The sequence below is a fragment of the Somniosus microcephalus genome, chromosome 13, assembly GCF_052327205.1.
Source record: "Somniosus microcephalus isolate GS21.2 chromosome 13, FLI_Smic_1.0, whole genome shotgun sequence".
Lineage (NCBI taxonomy): Eukaryota > Metazoa > Chordata > Chondrichthyes > Squaliformes > Somniosidae > Somniosus > Somniosus microcephalus.
Window position 1 is genome coordinate 9,609,877 of NC_140999.1, and position 16,144 is coordinate 9,626,020.

Sequence of the window (16,144 nt, forward strand, 5' to 3'; positions counted from 1 at the left end):
ATTTCACATTCAGTTTGAGGGTGAGAAACTTGGGTCTGAAACTAGTGCCTTAAACTTAAATAAAGGCAATTACAAGGGTATGAAGACAGAGTTAGCTAAAGTGGACTGGGAAAATAGATTAAAAGGTAAGATGGTAGATAAGCAGTGGCAGACTTTTAAGGAGATATTTCATAACTCTCAACAAAGATATATTCCAGTGAGAAAGAAAGACTCTACGAGAAGGACGAATCATCCGTGGCTAACTGAGGAAAGTTAAGGAGGGTATCAAATTGAAAGAAAAGGCATACAATGTTGCAAAGGTTAGTGGTAGGCCAGAAGATTGGGACATTTTTAGAAACTTGCAAAGGATGACTAAAAAAATAATGATGAGGGAGAAAATAGAAACTAGCAAGAAATATAAGAGCTTCTACAAGTATATAAAAAGGAAGAGAGTAGCTAAAGTAAATGTTGGTCCCTTAGAGGATGAGACTGGGGAATTAATAATAGGAAACAAGGAAATGGCAAAGACGTTGAACAAATATTTTGTATCTGTCTTCATGGTAGAAGACACTGAAAGCATCCCAGTAATAGTGGAAAATCAAGGGGCAAAAGGGAGGGAGGAACTTAAAACAATCACTATCACTAGAGAAAAAGTACTAGGCAATAAATTGGACTAAAGGCTGACAAGTCCCCTGGACCTGATGGCCTGCATCCTAGGGTCTTAAAAGAAGTGGCTGCAGAGATAATGGATGCATTGGTTGTAATTTACCAAAATTCCCTAGATTCTGGAAAGGTCCCAGCGGATTGCAAAACTACAAATGTAACGCCCCTATTCAAGAAAGGAGGGAAACAGAAAGCAGGAAACTATAGACCAGTTAGCCTAACATCTGTCATTGGGAAAATGCTGGAGTCCATTATTAAGGGAGTAGTAGCAGGACATTTAGAAAATCATAATACAATCAAGCAGAGTCAACATGGTTTTATGAAAGGGAAATCAAGTTTGACAAATTTATTGGAGTTCTTTGGCGATGTAACGAGCAGGGTGGATCAAGGGGAACTAGTAGATGTAGCGTATTTGGATCTCCAAAAAGCATTTGATAAGGTGCCGCATTATAGGTTACTGCACAAGATAAAAGCTTGTTGGGGGTAATATATTAGCATGGATAGAGGATTGGCTAACTAACAAAAAACAGAGAGTCAGGATAAATGGGTCATTTTCAGGTTGGCAAACTAGTGGGGTGCTACAGGAATCAGTGCTGGGGCCTCAACTATTTACAATCTATGTTAACGACTTGGATGAAGGGGCCGAGTGTACTGTAGCCAAATTTGCTGATGATACAAAGATAGGTGGGAAAGTAAGTTGTGAGGACACAAAGAATCTGCAAAGGGATATAGATAAGTTAAGTGAGTGGGCAAAAGTTTGGCAGATGGAGCATAATGTGGGAAAATGTGAGGTTATCCACTTTGGTACAGCAAGTAATTAGGAAGGCAAATGGAATGTTGGCCTTTATTACAAGGGGGATGGAGTATAAAAGTAGGGAGGTCTTGCTACAACTGTACAGGGCATTGTTGAGACCACACGAGTACTGCGTACAGTTTTGGTCCCCTTATTTAAGATGGGATATACTTGCATTGGAGGCAGTTCAGAGAAGGTTCACTAGATTGATTCCTGAGTTTAAGGGGTTGTCTTATGAGGAAGGGTTGAGCCTATACTCATTGGAGTTTAGAAGAATGAGGTGTGATCTTATTGAAACATAAAAGATTCTGAGGGGGCTTGACAGGGTAGAGGCTGAGAGGATGTTTTCCCTCGTGGGGGAATCTAGAACTAGGGATCATAGTTTCAGAATAAGGGGTCGCCCATTTAAGACGGAGATGAGGAGGAATTTCATCTCTCAGAGGGTCGTGAATCTTTGGAATTGTCTACTCCAGAGAGCTGTGGAGGCGGAGTCATTGAATATATTCAAGGCAGAGATTGACAGATATTTGAACTACAGGGGAGTCAAGGGTTATGGGGAGCGGGCAGGGACAGTGGAGTTGAGGCCAAGATCAGATCAGCCATGATCTTATTGAATGGCAGAGCAGGCTCGAGGGGCCGATTGGCCGACTCCTGCTCCTATTTCTTATGTTTTTACGTGATAAAAGATAATAAAGGATCAATCACATTAATAGGCGTAGTCTACAGACCACCTAATAGTGGAAGGGAGGTGGAGGAAGAAATATGCAGACAAATTAGGGAAATGAGTAAAAAACATAGAATATTAATCAAGGGGGCTTTTAACTACCCCGATATTAATTGGACAGAAGAGGTAGGTAAAGGGGATAAGGGAATGGAGTTCCTACAATGTGTACAGGACTCCTTTCTAACCCAATATGTATAAAGCCCAACAAGGGAGGATTCACTATTGGATCTAGTAATGGGAAGTGAACCAGTGCAGATAAGAGAAGTAAAAGTAGGGGAACATCTAGGCAATAGTGACCATAATATAATATGCTTTAAGATGATAATTGAGAAAGACGTAAGTATGACGAAAACCAGGGTAATAGATTGGAGAAAAGCTGATTTTGAGGGGCTGAGAATAGAACTTGGGAAATAAAATGGGCAACAATATTGGCAAACAACGATGTAGAACAGCAATGGGAAACATTTAAAATGGTGTTCAACAGAATGCAGGAAAAATATATTCTGCTAAAAAGAACAAACTAAACATTAATGAGACTCCATGGATGAATAAAGCCATAAGGGAACAATTGAGGGTAAGCAAAGGGGCATACATTAAGTACCTAAACAGCAGGAGAGTGCATGATAAGGGACAATATGAAGAGATTATGAGAGAAGTGAAAAAAACAATTAGGAAGGCAAAGAGGAACTATGAAATTAAATTATCAAGGAACATAAAACAAAATAGTAAAATATTTTACAGGCACATCAATAAAAAAAGGTTGGGATGGGAATAGGGCCATTAAGGAATAGACAGGATAATACCACAGGTAACGATAGAGAGATGGCAGAAATATTAAATAATTATTTTGCTTCAGTATTTACCAGGGAGATAGAACAGGTGGACATGACATTGGATGATGAGATTCTTCTTTTTAGGCAGTCCCTCGGAACCGAGGATGACTTGCTTCCACATTAAAAATGAGTTCTCAGGTGACTGATGAGTCCAATGCGGGACCTACAGTCTCTGTCACAGGTGGGGCAGACGGTGGTTGAAGGGGCGGGTGGGTGGGGTGCTTGGGTTGATGTGCGCTCCTTGCGCTGTCTGCGCTTGGCTTCCGCTTGCTCCCGGTGAAGAGACTCAAGGTGTTCGGCACCTTCCCGGATGCTTCTCCTCCACTTTGTGCAGTCTTGGGCCAGGGATTCCCAGGTGTCGATGGGGATGTTACACTTTTTCAAGGAGGCTTTGAGGGTGTCCTTGAAGCGTTTCCTCTGCCCACCTGGGGGTCTCTTGCCGTGCCGGAGCTCCGAGTAGAGCGCTTGTTTTGGGAGTCTCGTATCGGGCATGCGGACAATGTGACCCGTCCATCGGAGCTGATCGAGCATGGTCAAAGCTTCGATGCTGGCCTGAGCAAGAACACTGACGTTGGTGCGCCTATCCTGCCAATGGATTTGCAGGATCTTGCGGAGGCAGCGTTGGTGGTGCCTCTCCAGTACTTTGAAGTGCCTGCTGTACATGGTCCATGTCTCTGAGGCATAGAGCAGGGCAGGTATCACTGCTGTCCTGTAGACCATGACCTTAGTGCCGGGTTTGAGGTCCTGGTCTTCAAACACTCTCTTCCTCAGGCGACCGAAGGCGGCACTGGCACACTGATGTTGGATTTCGTCGTCGACACCTGCCCTTGTTGACAGTAGGCTCCCGAGGTATAGAAAGTGGTCCACGTTGTCCAAGGCCTTGTCGTGGATTTTGATAATCGGGGGCCAGTACTGTGTGGCGGGGGCAGGTTGGTAGAGTACCAAAAGGATGATGAGATTAGTAATGAGATAAGTGCATTTAAAATAAAAGGAGGGGATATATTAAATAAACTAATCAAACTGAAAGAGGATAAACCCCTGGTCCGGATGGATTGCAGCCACGCATTTTAAAAGAATGTAGGAAAGAGATAGCAGAGGTATTACCACACCGGAGGACTGGCTAACGTAATACCGATATTTAAGAAGGGGGATAGAACATGTCCAGGGAATTATAGACCAGTCAGCTTAACATCGGTAGTAGGAAACATAATGGAATCCCGACTAAATGAGAAAATAGAAGAACATCTGGAAACCAAAAACATAGTAATGAATAATCAGCATGGATTTCAAAAGGGAAAGTCTTGCTTGACCAATTTCATTGAATTTTTTGAAGAGGTAACAGAGCGAGCAGACAATGGTAATGCAGATGTAATTTATCTAGATTTTCAAAAGGCCTTCGATAAGGTATCCCATAATAGCCTGATGAACAAGGTCAGAGAATGCGGAGTCAGAGGACAAGTAGCAGAATGAATAGCTAGCTGGCTTCAAGACAGAAAGCAGAGAGTTGGAGTAAAGAACAACAGAAGACGCTGGAAAAACTCAGCAGGCCAGGCAACATCCGTGGAGAGAGAAATAGAGTCAACGTTTCAGGTCGAAACCCTTCTTCAGAACTGAGAAAAAAAGGCAGAAAATGAAACAGATTAAAAGGTCAGTTTGGGGGTTGGGAAATGGGGGAGGGGATGAAAGGAGAGACATTAAGAGATATTCAAGGTGAGACGAGATGGTAATAGGACAGGTAAAGAAACAGACAATGGCTCTAGATGAAGTGTGAAATGCGCTGGCAGAGTGAGAGACAGCTGCCATGTGGGAGAGAGAGGGAAAGGAAAAGGCACAAACCAAAAGTGTGGATAAAAAATATGAAAATATAATAGGGGCCGAGGTTATGATCTGAAATTGTTGAACTTGATATCGAGTCCGGAAGGCTGTAAAGTGTCTAATCGGAAGATGAAGTGCTCAAGGAACAGCACCTGATCTTCCGATTAGGCACTTTACAGCCTTCCGGACTCAATATCGAGTTCAACAATTTCAGATCATAACCTCGGCCCCTGTTACATTTTTATATTTTTTATCCACACTTTTGGTTTGTGCCTTTTCCTTTTTTCCTCTCTCTCCCACACGGCAGCTGTCTCTCACTCTGCCAGCGCATTTCACACTTCATCTAGAGCCATTGTCTGTTTCTTTACCTGTCCTATTACCATCTCGTCTCGCCTTGAATATCTCTTAGTGTCTCTTCTTTCATCCCCTCCCCCATTTCCCAACCCCCAAACTGCCTTTTAATCTGTTTCATTTTCTGCCTTTTTTTCTCAGTTCTGAAGAAGGGTTTCGACCTGAAACGTTGACTCTATTCCTCTCTCCACGGATGTTGCCTGGCCTGCTGAGTTTTTCCAGCATCTTCTGTTGTTATTTCGGATTTCCAGCATCCGCAGTATTTTGCTATCGAGTAGGAGTAAAGGGTAGCTATTCACAGTGGCAGAAGGTGGTTAGTGGTGTTCCACAAGGATCAGTGCTGGGACTACTGCTGTTCACAATTTAGATTAACGATTTAGACTTTGGAATCAAAAACACAATTTCTAAATTTGCGGATGACACCAAATTGGGGGGGGATAGTCAATACTGAGGAGGACTGCAACAAATTACAGGAGGGCATTAATAAACTTACAGAATGGGCAAATGAAGTTCAACACAGATAAATGTGAGGTATTACATTTTGGTAGGAAGTATAGGGAGGTCACTTATCACTTGGAGGGTGCGAGTCTAGGTGGGGTAGAGGAACAAAGGGATCTCGGAGTACAAATACACAAATCACTAAAAGTTGCGACATAAGTTAGCAAGGCCATAAAAACAAGCAAACCAAGCACTAGGGTTTATTTCTAGAGGTATAGAATTGAAAAGTAGGGAAGTTATGCTAAACCTGTATCGAACCTTGGTTAGAACACACTTGGAGTACTGCGTACAGTTCTGGTCGCCATATTATACAAAGGATATAGAGGCACTGGAGAGGGTGCAGAGAAGATTTACAAGGATGATACCAGAAATGCGAGGGTATACATATCAGGAAAGGATGAACAGGCTGGGTCTCTTTCCTCTTGAAAAAAGGCTGAGGGGTGACCTAATAGAGGTCTTTAAAATTATGAAAAGTTTTGATAGAGTGGATACAGAGAGAATGTTTCCACTTGTGGGGAAGAGCATAACTAGAGGCCATCAATATAAGATAGTCACCAAGAAATCCAATAGGTAATTCAGAAGAAACTTCTTTACCCAGAGAGTGGTGAGAATGTGGAACTCGCTACCACAGGGAGTGGTTGAGGTGAATTGTATAGATGCATTTAAGGGGAGGCTGGATAAGCATATGAGGGAGAAGGGAATAGAGGGTTATGCTGATAGAGTTAGATGAGGAAAGATGGGAGGGGCTCGAGTGGAGCATAAACGCCGGCATGGACTGGTTGGGCCGAATGGCCTGTTTCTGTGCCGTATGTCCTTTGTAATTCTATGTTATCAGGAGTTTTTCCCCAGAGGATTTTTTTTTACATTTCAAGAGATATGAAGCTATTTTGAAAGAGTAAATAAGGAGAAACTGTTTCCACTGGCAGGAGGATCTTTAACCAGAGGACACAGATTTAAGGTAAATTGGCAAAAGAACCAGAGATGAGAGGAGGAGAATTTACTTTATGCAGCGAGTTATTGTGATCTGGAATGCGCTGCCTGAAAGGGCGGTGGAAGATTCAATAGTAACTTTCAAAAAGGGAATTGGATAAATACTTGAAAAGGAAACATTTCCAGGGCTAAGGGGAAAGAGCGGAGGAGTGGGACTAATTGGAGAGTTCTTTCAAATAGTCGGCACAGGAACGACGGGCCGAATGGCCTCCTTCTGTGCTGTGTGATTCTATATTGTCAGAGAACCCCCACAAGCGATGGCTCAAACGGTTACGGCTCAGCCACGTAAACCAGGAACCACCAAAGTTTGAGCCCCTGTCTGTGCCGAGGTAACTGATCTCAGCCCAGCTGAACTCCAATTCACCTCAGCAGCACTGGGTCGGACACAGGAGGGGAAATCATCCAGGATTCCTGCCCCCAAACTGCTGTACAGTCACCCCTGCTGCCAAATGCAGGCATGTGCGAGAATCCCTCCTTGCAAGGCGCCTCGCCAACGCTCCCCCCCAACCCAGAGATTAGGAACTCACTGTGGGGTGACTTGCGGGCTCAAACCCCACATCTTACCCCTAGCGGTGCGGGGCGGTGCCTCTAGTGCAGTGACGCATTGCGTCACCAGGCAAAACCCACAGTTTGAAAGGGTTAACGGTAGAAGCCTGCAGGGTCGGCACGTTGCAGCGAGATTACAGACTGTAGCTTGGATTACAGGAGATCGACATCGACACTGCAGGACCCGTCGCACTGCAGTATCTCAGCCATTACAAATTTAAAGGGGCACCATCATCTTGAAACAGGGCTCATCAATCACTGGTCGAACACTCATGACACTGCGACCCTCTCCAATATGATATTCGTCACTGCAATGCAAGTAAGACTTGCATTTCTATAGTGCCTTTTACAACCTCTGGACGTCCCAAAGCGCTTTACAGCCAATGATGTACTTTTGAAGTGTAGTCACTATTGTAATGTAGGAAATGGAGCAGCCAATTTGCGCACAGCAAGCTCCCACAAACAGCAATGTGATAATGACTCAATAATCTATTTTAGTGATATTGGCTGAGGGATAAATATTGGCCAGGACACCGGGGAGAACTCCCCCTGCTCTTCTTTGAACAGTGCCGTGGGATCTTTTACATCTACCTGAGAGAGCAGACGGGGCCTCGGTTTAACGTCTCATCTGAAAGATGGCACCTCCGACAGTGCGGCACTCTCTCAGTACTGCACTGGGAGTGTCAGCCTAGATTATGTGCTCAAGTCTCTGGAGCGGGGCTTGAATGAGGATTTGTCGATTTTGTTTTCCACAAAGACTCTGTGGGGACGGCTCCAAGCAGAGATCATTTTAGAGAGAGTCGATAAATCGAACCCTGATAACATGTTCTTGTAATGATATCAGCAAATAGAGATGGTATTTGCCTGTTCGATTATGATGCCTTAATAGCATGTTTGCAGGTATTGATTACTTATGCCTGACCAGCAGAGGTCATGAGAGACAAGCAGTTTGGGTTTGGTTTCAGTTTCATTCTAGATGCATCACTAGCATCGTGTCTCCTAAAAAGCTGTATAAAGAGTTGAACAGACTTTAGATTAAAAGACATTCTCTTTCATAAATGTCTCGTCATTGAACCCACAAAGAAATCAATACAGTTCTGAGATTGCCACAAATTCTGTTTCCAGGGGAAGGGGGGGGGTGGGGAGAAGGGTTCAAGCCCAGGCTGTGAGGAAGGTGCAGACACAGTTTACATTTAACTACTTTACTCAGAGAGTAACTGAACGTATTTTTAAATAATTCATTCTTGGGACGTGGGCGTCGCTGGCAAGGCCGGCGTTTATTGCCCATCCCTAGTTGCCCTCGAGAAGGTGGTGGTGAGCCGCCTTCTTGAACCGCTGCAGTCCGTGTGGTGAAGATGCTCCCACAGTGCTGTTAGGGAGGGAGTTCCAGGATTTTGACCCAGCGACAATGAAGGAACGGCCGATATATTTCCAAGATGGGATGATGCGTGACTTGGAGGGGAGCTTAGAATCATAAGGGGAGAAATTCGGTATCGTCCCGTTTGGGGCGCAATTATCGGCCGGGCACAAAGTTTAACGCCTGGCGCTAATTATCGCCTCCAACTGGAAACTTGGCTTCTATTGCCCCTGGAGGTGATTGGAGCGCTAAATCAGGCGCTGCACACCTGTCTTAAGGCCCTAACGCCGAGGAGCGAGGCGCTACCTCAGAGCGCTGGCGAAGCTCATGTGATGTCAGTCAGCAATGGAACACAGACACACTGGCGCCGGCCAGTTCTTAAAGGGGAGTTCTGACGAAAGGTCATCGACCTGAAACGTTAACTCTGTTTCTCTCTTCACAGATGCTGCCTGACCTGCTGAGTTTCTCCAGCATTTTCTGTTTTTATCTTAAAGGGGAGGGTTGATTTTGCTCTCCATCCACATCCTGCTCATTGCAGCCTTGAATCTCGGCCTGGAGAGACCTGTACATCAAATCTGCTGGAAAGAGCAATGGAGAGGCCCAGGGAAAGAGCTCAGAGTGCAGCCCCCACAGTCTCTTCTAAATCAATACAAGGAAGGGCAAATCAAAACGAACCTGCAAAGTGCTGCTCAGTACCCAAAACTCCTTCACACAGCGTTGAATCTCTCCAGAAGTCCCTCTCTCTCTGAATGCGTGGTGAAAAATGCCGGCGACAAAAAAAGGCAGGAAGTGGTCGCCTTTAAATAGCGCTCCCCCAGTCCCTTCCCGACTGCGAAACGCTCCCCTCAACCTGTCGTTGCTAGCGGCAGGCGGTAAGGCAGGGGGCGCCACTCAATATCCGGTCCGGGGCGCTACCGGGGCGTTGCACACTCGACTGACGTCACGACCTGCGGGCGCAGGGAATCTTAGCGGTAGTGTTTAGCGCCGCCGCAAAATGTCTGGTCAATTTCGCGAGCAGCGCAAACATCGCCGTGCCCAGGCGCTAGTTGCATTGCGCCCTCTTAGGGCGTTAACAGGAGGGGCAAAGCAACCGAATTTTCCCCCATAGAATCATAGAATGGTTACAGCACAGAAGAAGGCCATTCGGTCCGTCGAGCCCGTGCCAACTCTCGGCTCGTCCCACTCCCCCGCCCTTTCCCCGTAGCCCTACAAATTTTTTTCTTCCAGGTAATTATCCAATTCCCTTATGAAAGCCGTGATTGAGTTTGCCTCCACCACCCTCTCAGGCAGTACATTCCAGATCCTAACCACTCGCTGCATAAAAGAGTTTTTTCTTATGTCGCCTGTGGTTCTTTTGCCAATCACAACTTGGAGGTGGCAGTGTTCCCATGCGCCTGCTGCCCTTGTCCTTCTCGGAGGTGGAGGTTGCGGGTTTGGGAAGGTGGAACAGATTGGTCTGGGTGTGCGGATTTGAGGGACCGGTCAGATGGACTGTAAAGTTTTTTCCAGTCCTTCACTGTCCTCTGTTTCTGTGTAAGACAATAGCTCCTTTAAGTTCCCCCAATTTGGACCAGTCAGCACTCTGGTCAAGTGGTGTAATGCTACGCAGGATATCGTATTCAGACATCGAGTGGCTGTTCCAGCAGACTGTAGCATTAAGGGATGGGGAGCGCTCTCTCTGTGATTGGTGAAGACCTTTCAATGTCAGGTTTAGACCTCGCTTGTTGCACGGTTTGCCAGCAAGAGGTTCAGGGTTCCAAGGACTTGTAGAGAGCTCAGTTCTGCCCACAACGCTGCCAATAGCAACAAAATTAAATCCTCCGCCACAGCTCATTTGACAAGACAGAAATATCTGCGTTTTAGCAGCAAGCAGATTTAAAAAGAAAAACTCCTCCCTGGCAGTGAAGCAATGATTCATTAATTGAGCGCTGAAATCATTCTACTTCCCAACTAGCTCAGGAGAGGGTCAGAAGGGTCGGCATATTACAAGATATGAAATAAATTTAGGAAGCATCCTTCACATCACTCTAATATCTCAAAGAAGAGCACGTACAATGAATTACTTTTAAGTGTAGGGATTTACTATGTGAGCCACTTTGCGCACAGCAAGATCATTCAAGCAGCAGTGAGGTGAATCAGCAGTTAATCTAGTTTTTGTTAGTGGTGGTGTGTAAGGGAGGAATAGAATAGGCAGAGAATATAAGAGCAGCGAGGTTAGGCCACAGCTAGAGTACCGCGTGCAGTTCTGGTCGCCACTTTGCAGGAAAGGTGATTGTACTAGAGAGGGTGCAGAGGAGATTTACGAGGATGTTGCCAGGACTGGAAAATTTTAGCTATGAGGAAAGATTGGATAGGCTGGGGTTGTTTTCTTTGGAATAGAGGAGGCTGAGGGGAGATTTAATTCGGGTGTATAAAATTATGAGGGGCCTAGATAGAGGGGATAGGAAGGAATTATTTCCCTTAGCAGAGAGGTCAATAACCAGGGGCACAGATTTAAAGCAATTGGTAGAAGGATTAGAGGGGAGTTGAGGAGAACTTTTTTCACCCAGAGGGTGGTGGGGGTCTGGAACTCTCTGCCTGAAAGGGTGGTAGAGGCAGAGACCCCCATCACATTTAAAAAGGTACTTGAAGTGCCGTAACCTACAGGGCTACGAACCAAGAGCTGGAAAGTGGGATTAGGCTGGAGAGCTCTTTTTCGGCCGGCACAGACACGATGGGCCGAATGGCCTCCTTCTGTGCTGTAAATTTCCATGATTCTATGAATGTCGGCCAGGACACTGGGCGGACTCCCTGCCCCTCTTCAAGTAGCACGGTGGGGTCTTTAACACGGGTGGTCATGGTTTTGAGCTCTCATCTGAAGGACCACACCTGTAACTGCAACCTAACGTATCTGCCCACATCCTGGATTACGGCTCAACCCCACAACCTTCTGACTCAGAGGCAAGTGTTCTACTAACTGAGCCAAGCTGTCTTGCCAACTGATGGCAAGTATATCCTTACTCTAGATTTTTATTTACCATCTGTGCTTTCCCATCACATCTGATCGTTTGCACCCTGTAACAACAACTTGCATTTATATAGCGCCTTTAACATAGTAAAACATCCCAAGGCGCTTCACAGGAGCGATTATCACACAAAATTCGACACCGAGCCACATAAGGAGATATTAGGACAGGTGACCAAAAGCTTGGTCAAAGAGGTAGGTTTTAAGGAGCTTCTTAAAAGGAGAGGGGTTTAGGCAGGAAATTCCTGAGCTTAGGGCCTTGGCAGCTGAAGGCACGGCCGGCAATGGTGGAGCGAAGGAAATCAGGGTGCGCAGGAAGCCAGAATTGGAGGAGCGCAGAGATCTCGGAGGGTGGTAGGAATGGAGATATTTCTTCAAGACTTCACTCTCTAGCTTTATAAAGATTTACTTCCACTGGTCTAAGTAGTATTGTAGGGCCAGTGACGAAGCTTTACCCTGCATCTGACTGGGCTACGCTTGAGCTGGAAGTGCTTGATGCTGACACTGGATATCCAAATCGTTCTATTCCCCAACACTGACTAGCCGGACCTTAAGGAGCAGAATATGTAAAAGAAAAACACAACACCAATTGTTATGCTACTACTAAAAGCTATTTGAATCGTACTGCTTACCATACCGTAAAAGACAGACGGTGGGTCATGGAAGAAGGGATAGTCTGCCAGGAAGAGCAGGTAGGTGCTGTAGGACCAGGAAGCCGTGTAGAAAATCAGCTTCCACGCACTCTCCGGCATTTTGGCTTCATCTCTGGGGTGTAGGTCATACCAGTGGGCTAGCGGCTGAGAGAGAGAGAGAGAGAGAAAAATGGCAATCGTCACCTCACCTGGTCAGAAGCAGATCGCTAACTTCATGCATTGGTTACCTCTTCCTGTGTAAATGGTGCTCCCACCCCTCAATATTTCTCTGTTCAATTCCACGCTGGCGGGGGGAGGTGATCAGTTCTACAGAACCATGTAGTCCTCCGTTCCCTCGGCCCAAATAGGAATTCTTCGTCTGTGAACTTCGATATGGAGCGTTGACAGGCTACTTGACCATGGGAGGCACCACCAGGAAGCCCAATTCTCTCTTCACTTGAAACGTACACCTACTTTCTATCTGGACTCAATGGGCCATGATCCGGAGTGGGAATCCTGGTTCATTTTTCCCTTCCCTTGCCCAGAAGCACTGAGGCTAACTGTAGCCCCTCCCCATCCCCCATTTCCCCCCCCACCGCCCCCCCTTACTCCAACCTGGATGTGATCAGCCAATTCACCACAAACCAGGGATGGAAACTCATCGTCTTTTGATCAGTTATAGCTGGAAGTCCTGTATTCAAGACCGATTCCTATTAACTGTGTCTATTGTTTTTCCCTCATAGAATGATACAGCACAGAAGGAGGCCATTCAGCCCATCGTGCCTGTGCCGGCTCTTTGAAAGAGCTCTCCAACTAGTCCCACTCCCCTTGCTCTTTCCCCGTAGCCCAGAATTTTTTTTCCCTTCAAGTATTCATCCTGAAGGAATTCTGATTTTGTGAGGAGTGGGGGGAGGGCAGGATTTACTCAGTGAAATCCTGAGAAACGCCAACCGAATTTTAACAAGGATACAATGTTTGGTAAATGGTTTAATTTTTTTTTTTTAAGATATCAAAGACTGACCCCAGTTACAAAAAGGTCACAAATTAAATATTTAAAGAATGCGACAGATGCAAAGGAGGAAACATTTAATGGGGTGTGAGGGGGAGTGGGAATGAATGAAATTCTTATCGCGCTGACGCACATGCAATCCTCCCACATAACAAAACTCGACAGAAACTGGAGGAGTTTCCCCCCCCCACCCCCCACCCCGGTCCCAATTTTCTCGCTCTTCCTCGGCAGACGCTGAGCTCTCATGGTGTACAGCTCCGGGGGCGACTGCACCACCTCCCCTCCCAGCCATCCCACCCCCCAAGTGGCCATTCATCATGTGTGAACCGAGACAATTAAAGGCCAGCCGACTATTTGACAGTGGAGGCATCACAACGGAGCCTGATCTGCACAAGCACACGTCCCAGCAGCAGGGCGTTGCTGGATCAGGAGCAGGAACCCTGGGGGATTGTCCCCCCTCGGTACTTTAAGGTGCCGAGGCCAATTAAAAGGGCCACTATCACTGCCCTGGCTGAGATCAGCGAACTTAGCACAATCTCCGACCTTCCCAGCCCAGCCTGGCCCAGGTCCACACTAGGCGATATATCTACCAGTAGCAACATACAGGTGTTATTATCCCCATTTTGGAACTGGAAGTGTCAGCTGTGGCTCAGTGGGTAGCACCCTCGCTTCTGAGGCAGAAGGTTGTGGGTTCAAGCCCCACTCCAGAGACTTGAGCACAAAAATCTAGGCTGACACTCCCAGTGCAGTACTGAGGGAGTGCTGCACTGTCGGAGGTGCCATCTTTCAGATAAGACGTTAAACCGAGGCCCCGTCTGCCCTCTCAGGTGGACGTAAAAGATCCCATGGCACCGTTTTGAAGAAGAGCGGGGGAGTTCTCCCCGGTGTCCTGGCCAATATTTATCCCTCAATCAACATCACTAAAACAGATTCTCTAGTCATTATCACGTTGCTGTTTGTGGGAGTTTGCTGTGTGCAAATTGGCTGCCACATTTTCAACAGTGACTATATTTCATTGGCTGTAAAGAGCTTTGGGACGTCCAGTGGCCGTGAAAGGCGCTACATAAATGCAAGTCTTTTCTTTTTTAGGATAAATTTTATCCAAATTTGACCTTTTTTGCAACACAAAGGCAAACTTATACCGTACGTTACATCTGTGGGTCCATTTCATCGGATCGCTCCCTATACTCGCCCTTCCCTTCCACCCTCCCCGACCCCCCGACCACCGCTCCCCCCTCCCCAACCCCCACTCAACCAGACCTCGGAGTTACTTGTTCCAATTGAAAGGACAGGTCAGCCCAGGGCTGCCACCGTTGCGGTTACTCATTTCATCACCACAGGGCACTTGGTTACTCACTGACTCCAGGTATTTTTTGTGGGGGGGGGGGCGGTGGGGAGTAAAGAGTGTGAAATTAAAATAATAAAAAATCTGTCAGCTGCGTACCAACTCCCGCTGCACAGTGCAGTTGAAGAGCCAGCGTGCAGACGCGCATTTGCAAAAAAATGGCCACGTTGTCAAGGCACTGGAGGATAGGCAATGCCTGTGAAACTACAACCCTAGCAAGAGTCTGAAACTTCAAGAGAGACAAAAAAATATGCATGGAAAGTGGGTGGGGGGCAGCGAGTTCAAATGCTCAACTTTCTCATATCATGGCTTGTGACATTATCTGAACGGTCTTTCAACACTTTCTTGGCTCAGTGTGATTCTATATGGTGCTGGGTTGCTCTGACTAGATTCTTGCTTATGCACAGCCTGGCTGGCTGGCTATGATAGCTCAGTGTGTCCCTTGAGCCATTTTGGGTGGTGTTAATTGCTGTAATGTTACCCCCAGGTCACCACACGCAAGTGGGTGAAAATATACAGAGCACTGCGACTGCAGCTCTTTTAATACCACACGTGTAAAGACTGGGTTTGTGGCCAAATGGGAAATCGTTTAAAAATATAGTCACTAGTCTAATTTTGACACGGTCACCCTCTCACCTTGGTTCGGTTGGTAGAACTCTCGCCTCTGAGTCAAGAGGTCGTAGGGTTCAAGCCCCACTCCAGGGACTTGAGCACATCATCAAGGTTTTCGTATGAGACGTTAAACCAAGGCCCCTACCTGGCCTGGTCCACACGTGACTGCAGTCCCACACCACGTGATTGACTCTGAAGTGGCCTGGGAAGTCTCCCAGTGATAAGACCTATGCTACAATAACAAGTAACAACAGAAATAATGGCGGGACCTATGCTTCATTGGTGTTGAGTCCAAGGGCAGGATTTTCATTGGGCCATGGAGACGGGATTGGAGGCGTGTGGGGGGGTTAATATCCTGAAATCGGGGGGCACGAACCCATCCCGCCCCTAACCCACCTCCATGCCAGTTTCAAAGGAGGCGGGTACCCGCCCCGCACTGGGATCCACCTCCCCGAGGCGGGAAGGGGATTAGTGCCAATTTAGCCTAATCCCTATTTTCATTCTTGAAGTGTGGGATTCCCGACGGCTCCAAACCATGCCAAGTTAGCGAGGCGGGCCGTCGGGCTGAAGGACTTGGAGGGTTCGAGATGTCCGGTGTTCAGGTGAGTGATGGGTGCATGAGTGCAGAGGTAAGTGTGTTTGGTGTGTTTAAAGTGTTTAAAGAAGTTTTACTTACCTTTACAGCCTTCCTTCCTTCAGGTCTCGGGAGTCCCTCATCTCACCGGCACAGAAAGCAGAATGGTCAAAAATTGCAGCATTCAGCTTTCTGTTCCGGAGAGATCTCTAAATCATCCCGAGAGGGAGGAATTAACTTGGAGTACAGATTGTCAGTGTTTGACAGCTTCAAACAGCTATGAAACGCTGATATTTCATCTGTCAAAAGGTCTTGACAGATGAAATATCAATCTGTGACGTCACCTGTTGCCGGGCGGCCCTTAATTGGCCCACTGGGTGGGCTCAACAAGGTCAATCAGGTCAAAATCACGTGGGTTG

At 46.6% G+C, this 16,144-nt stretch overlaps 1 protein-coding gene across 1 annotated transcript in view; it reads right to left on the bottom strand.

The window, feature by feature from the left end:
* The window catches only part of cers1 (ceramide synthase 1), a 48,646-nt gene that overhangs the window by 20,515 nt on the left and 11,987 nt on the right, over positions 1 to 16,144 (bottom strand). The window contains exon 2 of the mRNA XM_086004465.1: positions 12,191 to 12,350. Within this exon, the coding sequence (XP_085860591.1) occupies positions 12,191 to 12,350 (160 nt within the window). The remainder of the gene's footprint in view (positions 1 to 12,190; positions 12,351 to 16,144) is intronic.